Source organism: Anser brachyrhynchus, assembly GCF_964034855.1.
Source record: "Anser brachyrhynchus genome assembly, chromosome: 1".
Lineage (NCBI taxonomy): Eukaryota > Metazoa > Chordata > Aves > Anseriformes > Anatidae > Anser > Anser brachyrhynchus.
Window position 1 is genome coordinate 97,435,669 of NC_137694.1, and position 27,688 is coordinate 97,463,356.

At 40.9% G+C, this 27,688-nt stretch overlaps 1 protein-coding gene across 7 annotated transcripts in view; it reads right to left on the bottom strand.

Moving 5' to 3' along the window:
- The window catches only part of ZBTB20 (zinc finger and BTB domain containing 20), a 52,151-nt gene continuing 24,463 nt past the window's right edge, over positions 1–27,688 (bottom strand). For all 7 annotated transcript variants that reach the window (XM_080577175.1, XM_080577178.1, XM_080577180.1 and 4 more), the window contains one exon: positions 1–27,292. In XM_080577175.1, coding sequence (XP_080433301.1) covers positions 26,874–27,292 — 419 coding nt within the window. In that variant the 3' untranslated portion in view covers positions 1–26,873. The remainder of the gene's footprint in view (positions 27,293–27,688) is intronic.

The window sequence follows — 27,688 nt, forward strand, 5'->3', positions numbered from 1 at the left end:
TTTTGTCTTTTTTTTTTTTTTTAATTATTCCTTCATATTCAAACTTCACAAACAGTGTGAACTTGTACAATACCTCAGAAAGTGAAACTTACAAAAAAAGTGCTGGTAACATTAAAAAAAAAAACAAAAACAAACATCATTCTTAGCAACATCAATTACTCTTCCACACAAAACAGAAACCTTGTAAAATTTATTTCCGTATTTTTTTAAGGCGTAATACTTCCGTATAAAGTATATGCAAGAGATAAAACTTCACAGTATTCCAAAATGTCACAATAATAATAATAATAATATAGTATAATGAAGCGCTACAGTTAATTTTCTTTTTTTATTTTTTTTCCTGTTTTAAATAACAAATACAAGTCACAGGTAAATATACGTGAGAAAAATACGAGGCTAATATTAAATGGCAGGTAAGGATACTCTCACTGTAAGAAAAAACTGGCAGGATGTGTGTATTTATTCTATATTTTAAAGCACTTGATAGAAAAGGCGTATGCAAGGTTTTTTTTTTTTTAACAATTTTCTATTTGCTTGTTTTTGATAACTGACATACCATTTACAGAGTATAATGAGAGAAAAAAAAGGAACTTAACCCCTCAAAACTGTTGACCTGCTCTTCACATCGTCACAAACCATGTTTCTCGAGAGATGTCTGTATAGCGGTGCGCGTGCGTGGGTGTGCGGACGGGCGGGCGTGCAACAACGCAAGCGACCGCGGCAGCACGCGGCGGTCCGGGCACAGACCCGGCTCCTCCTGGAGCTCTCCGGGGCCGGATCCGTGGGTCTCTATTCAGGCAAGGCCATCGGTGTAAAGACCCCGGGATTCAGCCCTGGGTGCCGTTTCCCATTCGCTTGGCTCTGGCTGCTGGGAGTTTCTTTGTCCCCAGGATGAAAGCGCCCCATTTTGTTACACACACACACGAGCGTGTGGTTGTTTTCTTTTTCCCCCTCTTACCCCTTCTGCGAAACAGAGCGAATGAAACCGAGAAATTTCCTCCTGGGTCCCAGCCGAAGCCACGGGAATGGGAAGGTGCCCTCGCCCCCGCACGCTTGCGTGTAGGTGCTGACAGCCAGCCGCTCAGCCAACGGGCAACAAAAAGACAGCAGATAGCATTAACACATCAGTAAGGTGCTCAAAGAAAAAAAGGTGGCTCCCACTCCTGGAATGGGAAGCCACGTAAGGTGCTTCAAAAAGTTTTTTTTTTTTTTTTTTTTCTCAGTTTCAGACATTTTAAAAAAAGGACTGATTGAGCATGTGGTACGTGAGAGCAAGGCCGAGAGTTTTGAGACTTCTGACATCCTCCATAAACAAGAGCTTCCTCAGGGCAGGATGTATTTCATTTCGTTTGCTTTTTTCTTTTGCGGGTGGATCAGTTTAGATGCAATTCTTTTTTTCCCATATAAAACAAAACAAAAAAACCATAACAAAACAACCCAATGTGAGAATTAGTGTTAAAGTCAAACCGCGTTATTGGGCTGAGTTTTTGTTTTTGTTTTTGTTGGTTTTGCCCATTCACTCAGTTAGCACCGTTCCTTTTTATTCCGGTTACAACCCAATTCCTTCTGTAATTATTGAACATACAGAAAGGACCAAGTAGTTGCTTTTATTTTTTGTGATCTGTTTCAAGAGCCCAACCGTTAATTCCTCTGCTGCTGCTGTGTTTGTGTAGCATCTGGTTTCATGAGCTTAAGGAGAAAGGTTAGTCTGCTGATATTTAAGGTTGACGTGTGTGTTCGTATGCATACACATTGTTCTATACATACACACTGCATGGAGTACATTTTAACTGGAGATAAAGTGAACTGGGTTCAAACACATATGCACTAGCTTCCCCTATGTATTTGAAACAGTCTGGAGCTTTGATTTGATTTTTTTTTTAAAGTGCATTTAAAGCAAAACAACTGGCATTCACATACCCCGTGGAAAACACTGTAGCGGTGGAAAGCTTGACTATGCTAAACTCCTTGGACTCAACAATGCCAAAAGCAAATGGGGCAGTGACAGGCCTCAGTGTAGGCAGCTATTCTTGGGCAGCACCATTGGCAAGGAGGGAAGGCAGGAGGTGGTGGAAGGGAAATTGCTTTAGAGCTTGAATATTTGAGCGGTTTTCAGTTCTGACATAGCTGTGTCATTCCCAATACAGCTCCCATTACGATGATTACTGACCTCTGTTTTATGCGTCTGACTCTCCCTAGTTCTGGCTTTCATCGATACTTTCATGCGTGTGTCCCCCAAGTGCCAGCATCTATTAGGAATAAGGCACTGTTGAATTTACAGTTTTACAAAAGATGCAAAATAATCCAACCCTAACAATCCCGACTGCCCGCACTGCTCTCCTCCCTCTCCCTCCTATTTTTTTTTTTTTTTGGAAATATTGCATGTGATGTAGTTTTTAGTCTACATGTATAGAGTGTCAAAAGTAGGCCTTGGACAAATATCTGAAGTCCATCATCAGCACCAAAGGTTGCTAGGAATACGCCTCTGTGTATACGTGCACACCATTAATGGGGAGGGGGAGATAAACCCATCGTTCCCCGGCTGCTCCTCCCTGTCTCTAGAGCCTAACCTACAGAATAGATTTCCAGTCCCCCATCCACAGCATTTTCATTTATTATCTCTTTATGGAAGTGCAAAGGGGACTTTGCATTCCCACCACCCAGGCGTGTGCAGCTTTTACAGGTGGATTTGTTAAAGGGTGACCTGGAAAACCCGCGTGTCAGGAGAACAGCACGGGTAGACCTTCACCCTGCCAGATGGGCACTATTTGGGGGCTGCTTTAGCATGGATTCTTAAAATCAGAAAAGCCCCTGCAGTGCTGCTGGCCTCCTCCGTGGGGTCAGGGACACCGACCGTGCCACGGGCAAGTCCGCAGAGAGGACGAGGGGCAGCTGGCTGCGGATCTTTTGTCCTGTGCACTGCAGGCTGCTTCTCCAGTATGCCAAAGCGCTATTTTCTCTCCATGGTTTTGACCCGGGAATAAGCCATGTTCCGGTAATTGGGTGGGGTTTATTGGCCCTAAAAATGCCACGGTCAGCCATCGTAATATGCATTTGCTGTGGCAGCTGGCATATCCTTCTCCTGCTAAAACACTGAAAATGAGCCGTCAACTACTTTTCCTGAGCCAGGATCCCACTGGCTCCTCTCACCTTTTACCAAACGCTAGGGCTGCCTCGTAAAGCAGAGAATATAGAGAAAGTAAGAAAAGCAAGCAGACAGTAGGGATTATAGCAAAGAAAGCACGAGACCAGACGCTCTAGCATTTAAGTGCTCGGCTGGTCAGTTTACCCACCATCCTTAAAATGGACTGAGATTTAAGGAGTCTGAACTGGTACGGACTGGGTTTTTAGAAGTGACACAAACCTTGGGCAGAAATTGAGTTGCCTTTTCTTTTTTTTTTTTTTAGTGGTTTAAAAGTCATCTTGATAAGGCCACAAACTGCATTTGTCTCGTCAGCGTAACTGCTTGCAAATGACATGAATTCCAGCAGAGTGCTTCGCTCAGCTAGGATAGGAATCGAGGAGAAAAGCCATCCCATGCCCACTGGGACTGATGGTAGGAGAGAGGGCCATCTGAGGAGGTGGTGGTGGAGGGTGTCTCCTTGGGAAGACCTGCTACGTGTGGAAAGGGGAAGGAGCTGAAAACTGTCTCTCCACTCCCCTTCCCCTCACCACCACCTCAGTGTTTTGCCAGACGCCTGTAGACAAGTAGCACTTCTAAGCAGCCTCCTCCTGCCTCTCTCGCACGTCTAAGTTGGGGAAGGGGAGGAGGTCGGTATAATTACAAAAGGGGAAAAAGAAGGCACATGATTTTACTCAGTCCTGACTGAACCCACATTTCGAAAGCAAGGGCAGTTTAGGTGGAGGGCAAAAGAAGTGCTCAGCAGAGCGGATGCGCACTGAGAAGAAATCTCAGGGCAAAGGAAGAGGGAGAATAAAAAGGAAAGGCAGGAGAAATGAAGGCCACATTCAGCTTTCTGTCTGCTTGACAGTCTCAAGATTTGGCTGCATTATTGTCCAGGAAGGAAAAGAGTCTGGTTGGTCTAGTATGTAGCCCAGTTACATATCTCCAGTTTTTGTTATGGCTGTTGGTGTCTTCCCCTTTCCCTTTTCTCTGGTCCCACGAATGCCTGAAGCATTGCTTCTCCAATCGTTTTTAAGCTTGTTCCTCAAAACTGAGAGCACCACACACCTCTTTGGTCACCTCCAGTCTCTACTTCTCCTCAGATCAACAGCCAGCGATCGCACTGAGCAGTGCTCCCTGCTGTTCGTGCCCACTGGTGGCGTGCCAAAAGAGCTCGCTTGGCACATGAAAAGGGAGAACCACCCTCCAGGTTTTGGTTGGGTTAGTGAGGCTGTCCCAAAAGCCTCTGGCCTGATAATGGGCATGCCAGGGGAGCTGTTGACTGAGAAACTGGGATGTCATTTACAGAGGTCCTTATGAGCATCGCGGCTCTCAGTCACTTAGCCCCTTGCACATTGCCACGTCTACATACCACAAGTTTTCTTTCTCCACCAGTGAGTGCAAGCCCTTTGCGTTCCTGTGGTAGATGGGAGAAGAAGTAGAGCTGACGGAGCGGGTTTGGGATTCCAAAACACTGTTTTGTGTTTTTCCCCCGAGTTTCTGCCTCAAAAATGCATTCGGTTTCTCTTTTACTTCTCCCCCTCCCACTTTTCGCCCCAAATTTGCTCAGGAAATCCTGAGACAGAGTAATGAGAAGTAGGATCACCAACAGCTCTATGAAGACACAGGGTGGTAAAATGCTTCCACACAAACTCACAGTCCAGTGTTTGTGACATTTCATAAATAACTTTTTTTTTTTAAAAAAAGAATAACACAAGAACAATCCCTTTACTTACTCATCTGAAACAAAATAAACAGCAGTGGCTACAAACTTCTTCTTGTAACAATTACAAAAAAACTCCCAACAATACAATCCCCCAACTTTTAACACGCGCCTTGAATGGTTTTTTTTTTTATTATTTTTTATTTTAAACCTCAAAACTGCAGCATATCCTTAAGGGCAAACTTTTCAATTAGTTTTTTCTTTCTTTTCTTTTTTTTTTTTTAAATAATGTGTTCACCAAAAAGAAAAAAAAATTCCACAAAACAGTCTTGTACCAAGAAAATGCATTCAAAAATAGAAAATACTACACAACAAAAATATGTACCCTTCCTTTCCAAAAGAGTCTTCACAAAAATGTAGAAAAATGCCAACCATTTTTTTCCTTTCCTGAACACTTAACTTTCAACCTAGGGCACAATTATTTATTGACTTATAATGTCTGTTTTTGCATAAAATATGGAAGATACAAACCAACTATCAGGACTGTGAAGTTACAAACAACAACACATTATTCTCCCCACCCCACATTCCCTCCTTAGAAAACAAAACAGCGAAAGCCAATGTTTCAACAACTGACTGAAAGCCGTCAGGCTAGGAAAAACCATCAGCTGATACGGGAATTCAAAGATGCTGGCATAACAGGAAAATCATCTGCCTTTTAAAATGCGTGCTCTTTGCATTCATCTCAACACATGCATCTGTCCCGCTGTACTCAGGTGAGCAGGCACTAGGGGGGCAGGACACTGCCAAACACAGAAAGAGACGGGAAGGATTTGGGGCAACGAGCCCCCAGATTTTTGTGTGTGTGTGTGTGTGTGTGTGGCATTTTACTCGCAAAAGAACCGTAGCCATTTTGAAAGACAGAGAGGATGTTTCCATATGCCTTAAAAGTGCAAGGGCCATTTCTGGGTTATAGTAGTTAAATACGCAGAAGTTTTACTACGCTTAATAGTCAAGTCCATTTTCTGGCAAAGGCAGGCTCTTCAACCAGAGTTAGATCGGATCAGTTCGCGGCTGGGAGTGGGTAACAGCTGAAAGCTGGTAGGCAAAAGGTGTCATGCAAAGGTGCATCCAGAACTGATTTATTCAGTGGGAAAGTGTTTTGCCTACCTCAAACAATGTTCGATGGGTATTATGCGATTAACACAGCCAAAAGACCAGCCATTTCCACATCAATAAAATCTAGCAGTGGGGACTTAGGTACTACAGGGAAGGCAGCTGTATCCTGCATGCATGTGGCTAAATCCATCCTTTGTATACCTCTTTTGACTTCATTGCAATTACATCTGCTTGCACCAGGGATGAATTTTGCCCCATGTGGTTCTGGATTTTATGACTGTTGGCCATTTAGGAGCCCAGCCCTGCAAAACACTGCGCTCAAATACTCCAGGTAGCAGAGCTAGAATCAAAGAGGCTTCTCTCTTCCTTTGTTTGAGATTGATTGTTTTCTTTCTAGCATATCTGATAGAAGATGCTTCCACAATAAGGAAGAAGAGAGGAGCTTTTTCTTAGCCTTTTCCACTGCGTGGCTGTGTGTTTTCCATTTTTTTTTTCAAATGGCAAAATGTGTTTGTGTTTACTTCCAGTGCATTTTTTTTCTCAAAAATTCAAAACAAAAAGGAAACATTATTTATCCCATCCTTCAAAAGGAAAACAAAAACAAAACAGATTGATAAAGTACAATACAATAAAATCAGGCATTATAAAAGACAACATGATGTGCAACAGCAATACCAAAGAAACAAAAATAAAATATATATATATATATATTAGGATACAAGGATGAATGAGCCAACAAAGCTATCTATCCCTGCTACTGGATGATTGGTAAGCATTGGTTAAGAAATAGGTAAGGCTATTCTGAGATTTCTAACTTAACACAGTTAACCACTGCTTCTCTTACACCTTTGTTTCCTAAATTTTTCACCTTTCACTCACTGGTCTTTTACGTCTTGAAACTGATTTTTTTCCTTTTCATATTTTTTGGTCTACAGTAGAATTACATGTTAATAATAACAGCAAAACAACACCCAAGCTCATTGTGAGAGTAAGTTGGTGCCACATCCATGATGCAGAAGAGAGAAAACAGACAACAGAACAACTGCAATCAGTTTTTCACACACAAAGCATATTCAAGGGCAACAGCATGGTTGAACAAAACAAGTTTGGGGGGGCAAGCAGCAGAAGCTGTAGGCCTGGAACTACACCAGCAACCAGAGCCCGGTCTCTTGCCTTTATGGGTGTCCTGAGGGACAACAGTAGCTGAATTTGCCATGTGGCTTTGCCATTCTTGTCACCTGGAGCAACAGCTGACCGGCCACCTACTCACCACTAATTGCACTCCTGGTTTGATGGAAAACCAAAAGGAAAAGGAAAGGCGAAAGGCTCCTAGCTAGGGCCAAGGCTATGTCTTGGTCACCTTGGCTGATTCGGCAAGCCACCAGCCAGTGTGAAACTGGGATCAATCAGGGAGGGCACCTGGCTGGCAGGCCATTTGGAAGTAGTCTAGAAGCAAATTCAGACTGCCTAAGGTGATGTGACAGATTGCTTAGCCTTCTCCATCAGGGAAACCATGATGAACTCTAACAGGATAGTCTGGGATCATTCTGCTAGCATAAATTCTCTAAGTTCAGCAGGGATGAGAAAGCATACATTCTCTATTGCTACAGAATTGCCTTTGTAAATGTCAGCATCACCAGCCACCAGAAATGTGTTCCCTACAAACACAGCCATAGCACTGTGACTGAAGCTCCATCACGGTTCCTGGCATCTCCTTTTTTTTTTTTCTCCATTGGAACTTCTGAAACAACATTCTCTTCAAGGGTAAGCTATAGAGCTACGGTAGAGTTGAAAACATCACTAGCATCTTATTGAACTATAACTACGCCACACAGTCCCAGCAAATACTCAAGCTGATCCTCAGTAGTGCTTGTCAACGTCTAGGAAAGGAACATACAGAAAGAAGATGATCAAACAGTAAAGGGAAGTTCTGGTTTGGATCTAGCCCACTGGCCAAAGTGTTCTTCATTCAAGAGAAAAGGTGCAACAACGAAGCAGGATGTCAAATGGAGGAGAATTATGGAAGTTAGTATTTCTCCATCTGGAGAAAAAAAATAGGGCATTAAGTTATGTGGCATCTCTAATCAGCAACATATGTTTTGGCTTCTTAAAATAAACCTCAAGTTATCCTTGGTTTCTCAGTCAAGCACTGTCCACACAGGGCTTTAGTACCATGCTGAAAAAATTGAGTTTGTGCTATATTTAAATGCAGTTCCAGTCAAACTAGTTTCAAACTGACCATGTAAAAAGGAACAACCTATTTAAGAGCCATTTAAAACTCTACAATCGCACTTACGTCCAGGAACTGATCTGGCTGAGCACTGTAACCGAGCGGGAACAGAGGCTGGAATGTGGCTTTCTGAAATGGTTTGGTTCTTCTCTACATGGGCTAGACCGCTTTTGTTGAAACTGAGTCAGCTGGAATCAGGTTTAAACAGGCAGAATTCAAACCCCATTTGGGAGCATGGATCAAAGCCCTCTTTTCCAGGTTTGCAGTACTTTTTAAAAAACTAGTGCAAATGGAATCTTATCACAGCATTGCAAGCATGCAGTGTTCCTCTCCTTGTCCAAATACGGCTGACAGCGGGTCACACCACAAGGGAGGAATATGCAGCAATCAGTCAGCCAGAACAGCTCAAACTACAGAAGTTCTTTATTTCACCACAGCAGGAAAGGCACTCTGGACACAGCAGGCTCAGTAAACCCTCAGCTTCACTTTTTTCTGGAGCAGTCCACTACTCCTCTTTGACAATGCAAATCTACTCTGACAGTAGCAATATATGCAGCTGCCTTAAATGACAAAACAACATAAAACTCACCTAAACAAAAATGGGGAATATTGGCTCATAACCCAAATTAACTTCAGTAGACAGACTTGATTTCCTCCCATATCATGACTCCGCAGCCGTCACTACTCTTACAGAAGCAAATGCCACTTAAACTAAATGTGCTCTCCTGCCACTGTATTATGCTGGCTCTCAAACGAACTGTGCTTTTGCTGGGCATCCACTGCCACATTACTGGAAGATGGCCTTCCAGTGGTATTCATCTTACAGGAGTCCTGCCGATGGCTCAGAAAGAGACCGCCCTGCCTGCTCTCACGGGAAGAGTCATTCAGTAGTTCACCTAACACTACCTCAGGGGGATATCTCCAGTTCTTCTCTTCCAGTACTTCCAAGCCATGATGGATGAAATGTGACTAAGAGTGGAAATCTTAGAGTTTCCCAGACAAGCATATCCTTATCTCCAAAGTCTCTTTTGGTTCCAGATCCTCTTCTCCTCTAGTTGTTCATACTTTTCTCAAATGAGGCAGTCCAACAGACCGACCAGCAAAACCAGCTTTGCACTGTGCAGGTCTGCATAAGGTCTGTACCACTGCCCACTCCCTGGTACTAATGGAGCCAAAAGGTCTTAGCTTCAGGCCTCAGGAGAAATTCAGGGTGTGAATAGGCCTCTGAACACCCAATTACTGTAGGCTTTCCTTAGGAATTGGAATCTCCCCCCTTATGCTCATGAAACCTCCGTGCACATCAGACAGGTGGTCCCTATACTGCAGACCCAAAGCAGATGCACTCCTGTGTTACACTCTTCTCCTAGCTGCTACACAGAGCATTCTTCACGACTCTAATCTGCCTTCTGGCAGAAGTTGGAACTATAGTCTTACTGAAGAGATTCAACACAAACTTTTGATAATTTTTAGACCACAAAGAGCTACAGCAGAGATGGACCTTGCTGCAAATTACTGTTGTTTTCTTTTTTTCTCATATTATGCTTGTTACGAAGTCAATGATCAAGGTATAGGCCAACATGCATCATGACTGTAAAATATTTTCCAGCTTAGGATTCTGTTTGGTTCCAGCCAAAAGCCTTTGTAATGCTTGACTATCTCTTTGAGGAGAGAAATCAGACTGAAGATCTAAAAATGCCGGAGAGCACCTTTGCCCAAGCAGGAATATTCTTTATTGTACTGAATTCCACATCACCCTTCCTTGTCCACATCCCTCCTGCTCCCTCTGCCCCCAAAGGCTTGACTGGAACATTTTCAATAGAGTGTTCAGAATGACTGTTTATTGCACCGTCCCCATAACAGCCTTTGAAAGAAGTGCTTTATTTATTTATTTATTTTCAGTGACCTTCCCCTTTGGTAAGCCTGCTTTGTGGCTTCACTTCTTGAGCTGAGAGATCACGCTTACACCCAAGGGATACTGATTACAGTCAAACATCTCTGAGGAGATCCGATCTGACAAGGCAGGTTTTGAGCAGATTTTGAACTAGGAATTGGTATCTTCATGTTGAAGCCTTACTCTGGTTTTGTGCTAAGCAGTTCTCTTAATGCTCTCACAGCCGCAAAGAACACTCTCTAGGAAAAGTGGGGAAAAGATCTGTAGCACCCTGAAACCTGTGATGCCTCTTCTGTTTCCATTATAGTGCTTTTGTTACTTTATTATTATTATTATTATTTTACAGAAGCTATCCAATACAGCTATCTCAGTGTCTGACTAGTTGCTTAAAGTAAAGGTAATCTCAGTTCTCTTCCAACCTGGTCAAGTTTAAGATACATCCTGTTTTCTGTGCCCATCCCTTTCTCTTCTCCCTTCCTGCTTAATTGGCCCCTTCCAATCCCACCACATGTAAATACATTTCAGTAGTGCAATGCAGTGCAGTGCAGTCATACTTAGTGCAAAAATAAAAAGCCTTATCCAGACCAAAAAAGCACAAACTCCCTCCCCACCCCACCCAATCCCCAAGAAATCAGCTTTCAGTAAAAGTACACGAATGCCCCAAAACAAGGGGGGATTTGCAGTCTCCCAGCCACACTTTCACATGCCTTATTTTCTCTCCTCCTCCTGCTCAATGTAGAGATCTCGTTAGTAGACAGGACATTTATTGAAAACTTAATAAGCTGAACAACTGAAAATGGAAAGGAGACAAGTCATTGTCTGGGGGCTGCAGAAAGAAGAGAGAACTAAATGGATACAGCAAAAAAGGTCAGTAGTGGTTTTACACAAACTTGTCAGATGCGAACTTTGCAAGGGTACACCTTGCAAAGGGCATGTGTAAGTGTGGATAAAAAACCTAAAAAGCTTCCCTGTTCCCAATATACAGTCCTTATTTTAACAGTGCCCAAGCTAAGGTTCTGTAGTGCAATCAACTCTTCAACATGGCAGCTCTCTGTGGCCACCCTAAAACAAATGGACAGATCAACACTAACTTCAGTTTTCTCCCTCTCACGCAGAGACACATGTGCGTGGACAACTCCCTCCCTCACCCTTCAAATACACAAGCAATATATATATAGGATTTTTTTTTTTCATAGCCCTTCTAGGACTATGGTGGGAAAAGCAGGAATTATTAATGACAGGCATATAAGCTCTTACGTACCTAAAAATGAAAACACATAAGACAAACAAAATAAAGCTTGCTAGTAACAAAGGCAAGTAGGTTACTGAATCCCAATCAGCTCATACCTCCCCATGTCAACTGACCTGTTTTAACAAAATAAAACATCTGCCGGGGCTTGCCACTCATTAAGATATCACTTGGGAAAACACAATAAAGGCCTTGGGATACTCACTGGTTTGGAGATTAAGTTCAGTATGGACAGCCACAAGAGCTTCCATCTAACCCTCATAACAATGAGAAAGGACTGTGGGAAACCACTAAAATTGTGTAAGAGGCCACAACAGGGACGGAGGAGCAAGAAAGGGAAATGTATAGAAAGAGGAACACATTAGGGCAATTCCGCTGCTGCTATATGAACCTCTCTGCAATTGCATGGTACACAGAGTATATTGCATGATGCTTCATCTAGGCCTAAGCACATGCTTCCTCATGCCTTCTCTCTTTTCTCCTATTCCCGATCCTTTGTTGAAGACTGCAGCCAATCAAGTATGTAAACAAAAGCAAATACCAACAAATAAACCAAAGAATATATGAGAAACAGGTTCCTCCTTTTTCTTTGTCTTGCAAAGGTAGAAGAACTGTGCCCTCGACTCCAGACACACAGATACACTCTGTTTCATTCTAGTGCAGAAAAGATTAACGGGCTTTCAAATGCACAGAAATAAGGGAGAAGCCTAAGAGAAGGAATCTAAATAAGGGTGCAGGGACCCTGAATATCCACCTCCAAACTAGAAAAATGCCAGCCCATAAGGACTTTTGCTGTTTGTCTTTAGCAATGAGCCTACCATAAAAAATAGAGACTGTAATCGAATTGCTAGGCATGGCAAGGGGCCAGCATCTAAACACACTCTGTCTGGGTGCATAGCTACAGCAGTGTGTCCCATGTCAAAGCATACACAAGACACAAAACTGATAAAGCTTTCTAGCTTTTCTGTAAAGTCCGTGAATATCAATTTTGCCTCTCTAATCATCAGCAATGAATTTTCTTGCTGTTCAGCTGGCTGTACTTTGAGGGTATCCAATCTGCTTGCTGAAATGCTAAGCTCATGCCAGACTACGTGGTTTCCAATCCATTCTCCTGCATATATGATGCACTAGCATGTTTTTTAAAAAAAAAAAAAAAGTCTAAAGAAAAGCTTGATGTATACTCTGAATTTGGGGTTATATAATCAGATGTTACAAAGAAGCAACTTTATTTTACCCACATGATTACAGAAAAGGTATGGCTAGAGAGCTTCTGGGTAAAGTAGTCAGAAACCTAGAATCAAATAACTCCAAATATCACTGCTGCAATGACACTGGGTCATAGCTGTCATTTACTCCCCAAATGCTTTTACATTGTTTTGGTAATAGAAAAGTGATGTAGCAAGGTTGTAAATTAGGGAAAAGCAATTGCTGTGTTTCATATAGGTATATACTAGCTGTTGTGGCTCACTATTTAATTACTGAAGATAAATACGCTACTATTTACCTCTCTCTGGACAAAAAGAGTCCCATGTCTTGTTCAATGGGAAGCAGCCTTCTGAATTTTTAAGCCTCCCAGCAAAAAGGAGAGACTATTTAATCACAGAGCCCTTAACACAGGTAAAATCTGTCCAGTAGAATGAAATCAAATCTTAGGTCAGTTTTACGAAGGATAAAAATTTTGGGCAGAAACATGCTAAATTAGCGGGAGCAGTCCTGTGACATCTTAATGGATGTATATGAAACTAGTTCTTAGGACTATGACTTTCTGTAGGACTATATATGCTTTCCCTGTCTTAGAAGATGCACTGAAGTCAACAAAAGATTACGAGTCACGCCTGGAGAATTTAGCCCAGTGAGTATTGGTCCGACCAGTTTTCAGGATTAAGCATCGACCTCACTGGTGCTGACAAGAAAGGTTATGCAGTACATCCTTCCTGAGCTGAGCAGCCTATTTATCTTATGTTTGGCAACAAAAGCTGATTATGGGTGGAACTTAGGGGAAACCACCAATTTTCTGCTTCATTTCCTTGTAAGAACTTCTTTGAATCTGAACTTTGGAGCAAGGATCCAGGGGACTGAATACTCAGCATATGTGGAACTGGGAATAAATCAAAGATTTAAAAGATTCATCAGAATTTCACAGCAGTCTGACCTACATCCCATCATTACGACAAAGGAAACAGGGCACCCCAAAAGACAATGAAACTTGTTGAAGATGCTTGCGAACAAGTTTAGTTCTGACACCAATAACTGAAAGATTGACATCTCTTCCCTCAATAAATAGGAACTATACCTTTTTAAAAACTAAAGATAGTCATACATGAAAAAGAAAGAGCAGCAGCAGATGCTGAAGATTCAGTCTTTTCCTCTAAGTGGTGTGGGTGATGAGCAAGTCTCTTGTATGGAGTTCAAACACTCCTCTTTCCTGGGAGCCCCCCAGTCTTTGGTGCAAGCACCCCCAAGGTGGGGGGACTCTCCTCTTGTTCAACCTTGCAGTGAAGAGCTTTAAAATCCCTTTCTGTCCCTGCACAGTAGCACAGAGCAACGTTCTCTTAGTACAAGGTTCTCCCTCTCGTGGTGACAGTGTTACCTACTTCAAATGTTGTGTTCCTCAAAAGCTGTACAAAACAGAAAAGAAGTGCAAAAGGGAGCTGAATACAAATGCTGTCAACTACAGAAACATGAGACCATGGCTTGCATTAGCCCAGGAGGTCTGCTCGGTCAACGAGGAGATGGAAAACAAAAGAAATAATGAAAACCATATACTAGAATAAAGCTAATACTTGGACAGGGCCTTCCCTTGATGTTTGTATCATTCAAGGAAAGTCTCCAATGCAAGATTCTATAAAACTGCAAAGCCAGTATCACTTTCTGTTTTCTGTCTCCTCAGAAAAGCAGAAAATATGCACATATGAAATGAGTTTCTTAGAACAACACAATTCTCAAGACTAGTGTATCTTCAGAGAATGAAAAAGAAAGGATACATGTTCAAAAAAGCAAGATTTCTGGATTCACAAATGACTGACTGTCGTTTATGTTAAAGGTATGTTAAAATAGTGTTCACCAGCCGATTATTTTGTTAGTTTCACTTTCCCTTAGGCAATTGTATCTGTACACACTGCATTCTAAAAGTACAATCTCTAGTGTGGATAATCTACCTGTTTGGTACCATCCTGTTTGTAAAACCACTTCTTAGCCTAAAAATATAAACTGTAAACTGTATAAGATGCAAAATGAACTGAGGTGCTTAAAAAAAGCATTAGGAAAAATAAAAGGCAACAAGGAAGTTAAATCAAGAAACGTATTAACTAGTAATTATCCTAAATGAATTACTGAACCTTACAAAGGATTAGCAGGGGAAGCGTGGAATGGGTATGCAGCCATTTAAATGAGCAGGCATTCTCAGTGAAGTGAGAACACTCTCTACTAAAATATGTATGATTTAGCACTCAAAGGAAAAGGCAAAGACCATGGTCAGAAATTGTGGACCACTGAATCAGCACTCTGTTGCAGCAGCTAACTGGAATTAATTTGGGAAATGGCACCTTTTTGGCTTAAAGGGTGAAAAATCATCCTTTATGTAACAGGGCAAATTAGTAGTCTCTTCCTTCCCTCAGAAATGGATATACAGAGAATAAAGATAAGCCAGACTTAGAAATCACTACTGGAAGACCGTGACTTTTAAACTGCAAGTAGAAAGAAAAAATGTTGTGGTAGTGGCCTCCACATAAGTGCAAATGGCAGATGACAGGAGTCTGTAAGAAATGCCAGCACTTGATGATTCCCACGCTTGAAGTTCTCATTTTATTATCCCAAGAGGTGGAATAGTTAACTCTTTCCCTCTCTTCCCACTCCAAAATCACTTTTAAGTTTACTGATTTGCAGTGATATGGATTTACTCATTCTCAATGAAAGCACAGTTTGTAATTGATGTGACCATCTCTTATTTCTTCCAGTCTTTACAGTTAGAAGAAATGAGATACAATTAATACCTCCTCCACAACCCTCATCCACTTGATTTTGCACATTGTCATTTACGAGTGATATGTTATTGACCAAAGGAATGAAGGTCAGCTGAGATGTACCTGAATCAGAAAAGCAACCATACATTCCCAAGCTTTCATAAGTCTGGACTCGTACGAAGTTTTGATGTGGACTCACTGCCTGAGCAATCTGTTACAAGATGAGAACACAGAAAGAACACCCCAAGCCACAAGGTCTGGGCATCCATCAGCTTCCTCTGGGCTCTTTGGATCTAGATGTTGACATATCCCTAGTGACATTTTTTTCAGTAGCTCTGTGTTGACAATGAAATCCTAATGGGTCTGACTCAAAGTTCAGAACCAACTGGAAGATGATAAAGGCAACACTCACCTTGGAAAACTTTTGAACTGAAACTCCGACTTACGGAAGTTTGTTGTCATTTGAAAAAGGGAGGATCAAGTGGATAAGGAAAGACCTAATTGTGATATTAATAGTGGTGGATAGAGGTTTTTTGTATCCAATTCCTGTCAAAATCCACTGGCCACATTCAGAATGACTGTAAAAAAGAATAATATATATTCTTCTAAGTGCAGGGAAGAATTTTAGGAAACCTTAAGACTTTGAAGAAACAGATCTTGGAAAGAGTGAAAGATCTCTTGCGGCATCTTTCTCCAAGGCTAGTAGTAATGGAAGAGGAAAGTCTGACATACACTTTTACAAATGAAACAACAGGACATCTTTGAGGAGAGCTAATAGATAATCTTAATTGTTTTGACTTATTGTTCTTCTGATATGAAAGGGATAGCAGGGAACAATATCTAACTTTTTGTAGAGCCTAATACTGTTTTACCTTTTCTTAAAAAAAATTACTTTCCTACATCTCGCTACATAGAAATTTTTAAAAAGCCTGAAAAAATACTTGTAAAGACAATAAAGAAGCCAATAATATGAAAAAGCACACTAGAGCTGTAATAATGATTGTTAAATGCTTCAAATAGCTGCAGCAGTTGATTGGGTTGTGAATGATACATGTGAAAAATAATTCCTCTATGATCATAGGCAGATGCAAAAGTTAAATGATTATACTATGTATATATATTGATATAGAATTGCTATATATATTGTGTACTGTATGTTCTAGCTTTCAGAAATACTGTATTGTAGTGTATACTTAACTAAGCAGATCTAAATAGCAACTTGTCATTTTCCACAAAGTCACTAGTACTGTTAACAAAAACCAAAAAGTCTATTTTCTCCAGTAAAAGAAATACGTACTGTTACAGTCACAGACATTTTGACTATAGAGAGACAATGTACATTAAACCAAAGAAAAACCCCAAACCAAAATAAAAACCTCACCCCAAAATCAACCAGCCAAAATCGTTGCATTTATCGTCTTACTCAAAAGGGGAAGGGAAATGCCACCAATATAAGAAGAGGAATAACATTTACTCAACTTTGTATGAGAAAATGAAAGGAAAAAATAAAATAAAATCATCAGTTACCCTTTCTGTGACGACGACAAAAGAACTCCAGAGTGAAAAGAATAAAAAGCTACTTCAGGGCCAACACGATACCAAAATAGGCAGCTGTAGCTAAACATACTGATTCATCCCGCTAACGAAATGAGAGCAAAATGAGTTCCAGAAATCCCACAGTTCTCGTGGATTACATGCTGAATGCTCTCACCAACCAATGCCTTCTTCTCCTGACAATCTACCAGTCTTCTAGACACACTAAAGATGTTCCTGAAAGGATTTTGGCAAACACCACGGGAGAGAAAGTTAATTGTTAGAGACTGCACATTCTGCCTACATTGTTTTTACTACTTGTAAAGATATTCATAGCCAACATATTGCAGAGTACATGAGGTGGGGAAAGAGCTGTTTGATAGGGCTCTGGATACAAGAGATTATTTTAGAGCCTGTACGTATCAATACACTGCGTTGCTAACTGTTTAATGACTTGGTAATTTTTTTACTGTCCTTTTTAAGGGGAGCAAAGAGGCAAGTTGGATTACATTGTTTGCATTTGATTCCCCTGTCAGGTGAACATGATGAAATTCAGTGGAAATGAGTGACTGAACTCAAGAGTATAGCTTGAGAGCTGTCAGTCCCCTGGATGTCCCTTCTGCTGGTGAAGCCTGCTGAGCAGCACTCTTTTATGTATGTTGTGGCTGAAAGACCATGCAAGGCTCTGAGAGGCACTCACAAAAACACGCTGGACCAGGTCTGGGAGTCAAGTTTTGAATGAGGGTAAATGTTTTATTTCGGCAAATGTTCAGTTAAGGGCATTTGGCCAACCAGATGTGTTTGGTGAATATATGTGTACATGCATATTGTTAAAGTAGCGTGCTACAGGTTTGTGCCAATGCTCCACAGTTCATGTTGTAACCCTTGTTTTATTTAAACCCTTCCCTGATCCATGTGTGTCTCCATACCCAATTAGGAATCTGTAAAGCCAGAGCTAGCTAGCTACCTACCTACACACGCACACATACACATATGTACTCACATCTGTCAGCATGCGCACACACACAGAGGCCATATAATTTAGTTTTGTTTGAAGATCCCATAGATACCATCAGACTGTGTGACAAATGAGAACCAAAGAAAAGACTTCGTGGGTGAGTGAGAAGAGAAAAGCTGTGATGTATTTCAGGGCACTTCTGTGACTGTAGTCCTGCTTCCTGAATGTGATGCTCCTCTCTAGTCAAACAGAATATGTTGGGGGTATTTTTAGGGGTCTTTATAAGTGTCAGAAAAGAAGTCGGTAATATCCAGGTGGCAAAAAGGAGTGAAATGAAATAGGTGCCTAGTTATATGTATAGACCTCAGAAACATACCTGTCTGTTTTTTAAGAACAGGACATTGCAGAATCGGACAGCTGTGCACAACAGCGAGTATCTAACCAAGCTCCGCACTTCCTCAAGTGTTGTGTGACTGCTGAACGTGGCAAAAATCACCAAGTCAAACGCACGAAGTGTGCAGTTCTGCCAGGAAAACACCTAAAGCAGTAAATACATTGCTACATTGCTACCAGTTTTTCCAGCAGGGTAAGTCCCAGTGGGGACCTTATGAAAGCATAGGGGCTACTGCTGTACCTGAGCCCAACCTGACAGATCATTTCCTAGAGATGCTTGGGGTGTGGTTGCACAACTGGGTGTGAAACTTCACAAGGAGAGCTTAAGTCTGCAATGAAGAGTGGAAACGTGAATACACCTATGGGCTGAAGTGGACAGTTCTCACACATGATGGGATATTGGTGCTTCTTTAGTTTTCTTAAAGTAAATCATAGGAAAACAATCAAAGTGCCTACATTTATTTCCAGTGTGTGCACACAATCCCAAAAGTGCTACTACAGATTGCACTGATAGAAATTAAGAACGGGATTTGCAAATGGAAAACAGCTTTTCACTGGATTTCTCTCACATGAATTTATTTTACTGGCATGGGTGAGGCTGGAGTCAGTAGTCAAATCACACAGCCTTGCCCTCATAATATTAATTTGGTTTAGAAACAGGATTTATCCTTCAGTATTTTACAGGGATCTAATGCCAACCAACCCAATATAAAGGAGATCACTTTGGAAGAGGACCAAACCTGCAGCTGTAACAGAAGGTAAGAAACAGCTGAGAAGCAATGTAAAGAGACCACTATGTGTCACTAATATTTCTTTACTCCTCCCCTACCCCTTCAAACAGGAAAACACAATATAATGCATTTTGAATGAAAGGAATGTTTTAGATGAAACTTTGCTACAGATACAAAACATAAGTACACTCCATACTGCTCAGATGCATGTGTTTTAAGGCAGCAATTGTATTTGAGGCTGAAGTGTATTCATTTCCAAAAGAAGTATTTCACTGCTTTTTGCTTTTTAAAAAATAGTTAGGGACAAATGTGTAAATTGGAGGGGTTAAAGTCCAAGTTAACAGAGTGTTTGGAAGACCTTCCTGGCCTGCTTACCTCAGTTACTCTCCTTTTTTTTTTTTTTTTCTTCCTATTTCAACTTACTTGCTGCATGTATTGCAGAGTTCTGCTCAAAGGGCTGCAGAGGTCACAAGAGCTACTGACAGTCAAGCATTTGTTATGCTAAATATTCCTGGGGGAAACATTAAGAGTTTTCCTTGGGCATTTGTGCTTGTGCACAAAATCTCAGTTCACTGACTGCAGGGAAAGGCCATCTGTTAGTGAAGTAGACTTAGGCAGTGGAAACTGTGACCATGAGATACTATCAGAAGATTCATGTAACACTAGCAAAGTTCTGTGTATCTTGAGTCAGTGTCTTGTTATTATTTTAAAAGTTTTTATAGATAATTCTAGGGGAAACAGGCATTTAAAAAAACATGACTAATTCTTCTCCTGACATGACTTTGTTAGAATTATGGTTAGGATGCATTTGATTCCTTGTATTTTATAACAAACCTAGAAAAATCTTTATTGGAATTACCAACTGCAACATGAAGAGCAACTTAAAGCATATCACACGTCCAGGTTACTGATTTACCTTATTTACAGTAGACGAGTCAACTCTGCTTCTCCTAAACTTGGACTCTTGTAATGTCTCGGGAGAAAGCACTGCTGCTGAGGCTTAAGTGCAAAAAGAAACAAGCACCATTCCTAAATAAATCATGAAAAAGAAATCTATTTATATTTAACTGTATTTTTTTTCCACTGAAAATATAAATTTTAAACCAAAATTATCTAACACTATCCTAGTAATGATAAACTTAAACTCAGAGAGGCGGCATGTCCAGGTATCCACAGACGTACAGGGAAATAATTCTTTCATTCACCACAAATTTTGCACTTGTGTAACTCCACTGTTTTCATCTAAGCTACTCCTGATCCAGTAGGAGGGGGATTAGGAATAGAAACATTAAATGCATAACATTTTCTCTGTTCCTAGAGGCACTGATCTAGTTGATTAGTTATCAGCACTGGGAATAATTAGGTGGATTTATACTATTACCTAACACAGCTTTTTTCTTATTTACATTTTTTCTCAGAAAAATTAAACAAAGATTCTCCTTTGCATTTTACAACAATAGGTCTATGAGTGAAGCATTTCTGTTCTGAGATAGGTCATCTCTCTGTCAGTGTCACACTTGTGGATCCTATTTGTCTGTTCTACACTAAGGAAAACATAACACAACTTTTTGCTTTGTCTGAATTAGAGTATATGCATATTCTTCAAACTATTTCACCTTAATTTTTCTCCAAATTTCCCACCTTAGCCATCTGTCAAAATACGGGGACTCCTTTGCTCCTGCTGAGATGAACTGGATCGCTCTAAAGGAAGTTAACCGAAACCTTATGTACTACTTCTAGCAGGACAAACAAGAAGGTTAACTGCAGTATAACTGACTTTGCATGGCCAGAGCAAGCCGCTGATGGACATGAATCGAGCATCAGGCCACCTTCTGATACTTAAATCTTATTGGACATGTCATAAATATTTGGTCTCTACCCCTCTGGAAGTCTTTCCCACCTGATTTTTTTTTTTTTTTTTTTTGTTACTCAAATACTGGGAAGGGTTTTCATTCCACTTATAAACTCAGGACTCCATTTATAAACTCATTCATATCAGGCTCCATTTATAAGCTCAGATTTAACACATTAGCTGTAGATTCTATCCTAAGTCTTTTTGCAGCAGAGTTGTGATCACTTAGGGGCTAAATCCTACTGAGTTACAAGCCTCTTGGGATCTGAGGAGGCTCAGAACCTCTCAGAGCCGAGTTCTCATCATGTTACACCTCCTTCAGGAATTTTCACAGCCAGTGTACCAACAAATCGGGGAATGTGAAAAGTAGCTATTTAGCTTTAGGCAGACGAGATGCTGTTTCAGTTGGGCTACCTGCTGATTCATTTCTGTCAGGTTTATTTCAATAGCTCAGAGGAGCTGGATACGGAGTTGAAAGGGCTCGATTACCAAGGTCTAGTTTTCCTTGACAGAACAGTCACCAGGTACTAAATTGATATTATACTTCTTTTTGAGTGGCAAGTCATCTTGAGCAGTGAGAGCCGTAAGATCACCTTTACGTAAAACTGTCTAAAAGGTCACAGGCATAAGCATACTGGAGGTCTGGTTATGTTTGAAATGGTTTGGGTGTTTCTGTTTTTGGATTGGATTCAACGCTCCCACAAAGAGTATGTTTTGTGCCCTCAACTTACGGGATTTGTTTTCTTTACTAAGAAAGCCAGGACATGCTAATATAACACTAAAGGCGAGAGATTTGTTCCTCCACCATGTTAATGATGCAGAATTAATCAACTAGCTCAAGGTTCACTGAAATCAGTCAGTTTGGGGTGAGTAAGAGTTGAGGAGGCTGATGGTATGTGGGTTATTACTCAACTCTTCTTTGAATGAAAAAGAAATCAGAAGAAGAAAAATGGGTATCACTTGGCCTCTTTGATCTTAGAGCAAAGGGAAATCTTATTCTCTTAGAGAGTGAATTAAATGATACTTCTCCCTGTTAGCTTACTGTGAATTTGGGCTAATTTTGAAAGTATCTGACAGCATGGGCCAGACATAGGCCTAGTGGGAGCAAGACAGTTGTTGAGAAAGTGTCCCCAGAGCAGCTCCTACAGAACAGCTCTATTTCCCTTATGAGAGACTATTACTACGTGTTTTATGAGAGGAGTGACCAGCTCAAAATGCTCATATATTAAAATTTCTAAAGGCTAGTGTACTCTCCCGTTACTTTCCCATTATGTCATTATGTACAAGTTGTACTTTCTGTGCCTCTGGAAGAGATCTTGTAGGAGAACCTCATTTGTGCACACACACACGAGACACACACACACACACGCATTCACTTGCCGTTCTCTCCTTCCTGACCAGCAGCCACTGACCTTGTGGTCCTGCATTCCTTGTGGATTCAGATTTCCCAAAGAGAGGCAGACTGCAGGGGAATGGGCAAGAGAAGACAAATTTTGGTCCTCTGATTTATTCTTCCATGTAATACAAGAACAAGGGTGCTTCAATGAACAGCAACAAATTTAACCAGAAAATGAATCATTTCTACAAGGCTGTAATTAAATTGAGGAACTCACTTCCATAGGATAGCATTGGGGCCACCTAGCAATTAATAAGCTAGATCTTTGTAGGATAATGAGAATTATCTGCCACAATATATAATTTTTATATGGGATAAAAAGTTAAGGCCATCAATTATTATGTCTTCAGGTTATAAGCAGATACATATCTCATAGGGATTATAATAAATCTTCTCTCTTAGGCTTACTACTTTGTAATTATCCAACACGGGTCTTTAATCTTCCTCCCAATCATCTGTACCTTGCCACAGAGTCAGAGACCGAACACTGGGTGAGGTGGACCACAGGGTGGGTCTGCTCTGGCCATTCCTACATTTTCAATTGACTTCACCAGCCTCAGCAGCAGTAAGAGAAGGCACTTACCTCTCATTTAACCTAAGGCTTCCTAATTGCACTTTTGCCTTGTAGAGAGGCTTTGATTTGTATGCTTGAATCTGTGCCCCACTTAATGCCCTTTTCCATTGCCAAAGCAAAATAAAGAGAGCTTTAGGGAAAGGGAGAATCGGGCTCAAGGAATGCAGGATATTGCATGCTCCATCAGAGGGACGTGTGGCACTGTCCACTCCTTCTTATCTACCTCGTTTTACCTGGTGTTTTGAAGGAAACCCCTTAAGCATACTGAGATGGGTGCACTCAAACACTGTCAACAGCAGTTTATAGATCATTGGGACTACCAGTGTACTACAGGTATTCTTTCTAGTAAGGAATATAGTAGCAATGCATGAAGCTTGAAAATACCTGTAACATTCAGCTATTGTAGGTGTTTCCACACAGGAAATAAATATTTCTACAGACAGGAGGAAGCCTTATTAAAGAGAAGTTGATGTTTTACAAGATAAAGGGGTCTATGAGTGAGCTCCTAAGTTCACAGAAGGGCACTTAAAAAATGTAAGTGATCTGATGAGCACTTTCAGCTACATTTACAAGCACGCTGCAAGTTGCTCCATGTTTTACAAAATCTAGTCACTAATTTTTGAGCCTGGAAGTTTGATAAAATCGGGTTGTATTTCAGGCATGTATTTGTGAAGACCTTGACCTAAACTGTCCAAGTGATTTAGAACTCAGTTTATATGCCTTAGCTTTACTTCAAGGAGTTTACTTTTTAAATGGTACCTTTCATTCATTCAGAACTGATTTTTAATTCACTTAAACACCAGTATTTGGATTTTGGTGGATGTAAACCCTGATTCTTATTTCCTGTGTACTGGAATCTCTTCTGGTATCAGAACCATATTCCAGAATATGCTACATTTTGACTGTGGTTGACCAAATTTAACAATGACAAATTAAACAGCTTTTCCCCAGACCTCAGATGGCAAATGAACAGCTACAAATTTTTAAGCTGGGTAAAATTCATTAATTCCTCATATGGGAGAACACCAAACTTTTCAACACTAAAGATCTCAGAAAAAAACTTCTCTTCCCCAGAGAAGCATCTTCAAATCCTTTTGTATAGCTTCACATTCCCCACTCTCCTCCCCACCCCTGTCTCTAGAACATGTATTTTCTGTACAGATTTAGTGTTTCTTCGCACAGCAGATACTAGTTCTCCCTCTCTGTGTCTTAGGCTTAGTCTTTTCACTTCTTGGTTTACATGCCAGCATTTATTTTACCAGTGCAGTTATAAAAACAATATTTTTTAACTAGCTTGTGCTCCTCCTCTAGCCCAGCCAAACTAATGTAGAACAACTTTCTTTGTGAAAATCCTTGAACTACCCAAAGAAACTGGCGACAAAAAAAGACATTACCACACAAAAGGCTCATTCATTCTGGCACTTGCCTCGAAGTCTCTTTATGTTGTCTAGTGCAAGTGAGAATCAGGCCTTGGACATTTAGGATCTGCTGAACAATACCTTGCAGGTTACAGAAAGATTCTGAGAGTGAAGTATCTGTCAGAGTTTTTTTGCCCATAGTAAATCAGTAATGGAACGGGCCTAGAACGTAGCAACGAGGTTACCTGTGCCGAATCACAGACATCTGATACAGAAGCTGCAGGTGGAAAGAACACACAACATTTTATGTGCAGACCTATTGAGTCAATATTTAGAAGGTTGTCCAGCATCAAAGAATATCTCATGTGAAATGCTCAGTGTTCACAAGCAAAGTTTTGTAAACTTAAGAAAGCTTAATTTAAATATAGACACGAGTAAAAGCTAAACTAGCCATTTTTTTTTCTTTTTGCATATTTTTGTTAGGTGCTTCTTCTCTGCCTAAAAAATAAAGTCCAGAGTGCAGCTGGTGCAAATCCTAGCTATGGATTTCAAGCAAGACAAAGACAGTGTCAGACACTGAACCAACTGAACTAAGGACCCATGTACTTTGGGAGTTGGCTTTGGGGGAAAATTCTCACACAGATACACAGAAGACAACTAGGGAGAACACCAGCCCAAACACAATAAAACAAAATACAAAACACCAACATGTATATGCAGATCAGGAATCAATCTGTCACACCGATCCTACATTCCTTGCATAGCTTTGCATATGCAGAGAATGCGGGATGTGGCCCTTAAGTTAGACATTTTTGCAAATGAAGAAGGGAAGATTATTTGCAATGGTAACCTTTTAAGTTATTTTGGCATCAGCACAAATTACCAGGGGCAGGATCAGATTCCCACACAAATATGGAAGCTCTCTAGAGAGCAAGGCAGGGATGAGACAACAATACAGCAGATTACTTCTTGTCCAGTGACCAAAAAGAAGGGAAATCCTAGTTATTACACACTTCCAAAACTCATTACATTTTCAAAAACGAAGAAAGAAGAGAAAAAGACTACAAACTCTATCAGCCTCAAAAACAAGGGAACGTTGCAAGAAACTATCTTTCTCAAAAGGAACCTCCCTTCGGCAGAAATAAATTCTGAGATGGAACCAAAACCAGAAACAACAGAACCTTGGTAAGAGCCAAAAGAGAACCACGTAATTCAAAAACAAAGTAGCAGTTCAACCCACACTGCAGGATGCACAAACTCTAATAGATAATCCCACAGCTGACTTCACAGAGCCCCTCATCGACCCAGGTAATTCTTGATTCCATTAGAAACGAGAGAGAGAGTGAAAAAAATAATACTTGAAAAGAAAATTAAGAAACATCCTTCCTCTTTTTTAAAATAAAAATCAAGATCATCTCCCCTCCCCCCCTCTATCTGGAAGCAGGTTAGCTAACCTTAACAGTCTCAATTTAAAATAAAATATATATTTATATATATATTCATATATATAATAAAAGAGAAGATATTAGTGGCAGTGTACGCAAAACAAAAAAGAAAACAAAGAAAAATTACTTTTAACAATCTCACTTTTTTTGTTTTTTTTTTTACACAAATACTGTTGTAAATATATTAAAAAAATCAGCATTCTATCTGGTAAACGTCACTTTTGCCCCTCTATAAAATTTTGAATTAAAAAAGTCCCAAGAACTCTTTTTTTAATTATTCCCCTCCCCACCCGCCCTCTATTCCTCTTTCTTCCACAAGAATAAATCCTGATGCATTTTTTTTTTGCAAAGATTGTGGGAACTAACCCTTCTCTTGTACCTAGATCCATAGGTTGCAACCTCTGATATCTTTGATTTTCCTCTGTGTTTCTCTTTGCCTTCTGTGAAAGTCCCTCTTGATTGTGCTGAGGCCCTGGGCTCAGCGAAGACACTGAATAAATTACAAAAAGCCACCGTTGCTCGTTGTCTGAATCTTCTTGGTTTCTGCTGTAAGGTGGTGGTGGTATGGGAAAAGCAGCGGGGAGGGTGAGCCAAAGAGCGTGGGATGGAGCAGAATCCAGGTGAGGAACCTCTGATTCTTTTTTCCTCATCCTGCAGGGACTCCACACTATCCAAGCCACACTGCCTTGCACTCCCCTCAGCCCTTTCGTGTGTTTGTGGATGCATGTGTGTGAGAAAGCAGACACGTGGTGGAAACCAGCAGGGCCTTGTTTCCTCTGGTTGCTGCTCAACCAGAAGCAAAATATTCCACAGTTCTAACTGGATACTGTGAAGTCCAAAAGCGGTCAGCATTGTGAATTATGTCCATTGAAACACTGCGAGCGGTGTACTTATAACGACAGTAGGCCTTGTAGATTTTGTAATATATTTTGTTTTGTTTCTTTTTTTTTTGTAGTGCTCTTCACAAGTGAGAAAAAAGAAATTTTTTTGTTTGTTTTTATTTTTTTTCTGTCTGTTTTTTGATTTTTTATGTTTTTTTTTGTTTGTGTTTTTTTTGTGTTTTTTTGTTTTTGTTTTTGTAGTAAAGAAGGGTTGTATTTAGAGGCCAGTAGCTAGAGATCCAACCAGTGGAGCTCATGAAGCACTACCTGGCCTTAAGGCCACCATCCGAGGGAGGTTGGGAAAATTATTATTCACCCAGCCTCCGGAAATGTAATGTACCAGCAGGCAAAAAACAGTTCTTCATGTAGTACAAAAACAACAAAACGAAATGAACCCAAAAAAAGGAGGAAAATAAAGGTAAAAATGAAACAAAAATCATTTCTTAAATTCTAGTGCCATAGCTTTTTTTGTTGTTTCTATTTTTTTTGTTCATAACAAAGAGAGAGATTCTACTTATCCGTCTGACACATGCATCCTCATGTGGTCGTTGAAATGCTCGATTTGGTCAAACTTAGCTGGACAGACAGAGCAGACGTACGTGGTCCCCTCCGTGCAGGCCACCACCCCAGCAGGGACAGCCCTGGCGCCGGTGCCGGTGGCTCCAGGCGTGCCGTTGGTGGCACTGTGCAGAGCCACATGCCTCTCCAGCAGGGTCTTGTGGGAGAACTTCTTCTTGCAGATGTAGCACTCGTAGGACTTCTCCCCACGGTGGAGGCGCATGTGCACGTTAAGGGAGCTCTTCTGGGTGAAGCGCTTGTTGCAGATACTGCACTGGTACGCCCTCACGCCAGTGTGCGTCACCATGTGTTTGATTAAGTAATCCTTTAAAGAGAAGGAGCGCCAACAGATGCTGCATTGGTGGGGTTTCTCACCTGCCCATTGCCAAAGACAGAGAGAGAGAGAGAGAGAGAAAGAAAAACAGACAAAAAAGAAAAAAAAAAAGATAACAGAATTAAACCAGCTCTGTATGACTCTCTGCAATAAACTAATGGTGAGTCTTACACGGGTCTTTGGAGAGATGCTTTGGCTAAGAAGGTGTAGTTCTGTTAACAACTGTGTTTTGGGACCCAAAACTTTGTCTGACCAGGGGTTTCACAGTGCTTTACTATGGAGGCTGCAGGTATTCCCAACTTACACACAGTGAAAAGGAGCTCAGGTGACTTGCTCAAGCTCACGGAGACGGCACTGACAAAAACAGGAGTTAAAAAGTGCTGGCATCTTCTACTCTCAGCTTCAATAGCTCAGCCTCTGCTGCCCCAGGCAGGGAG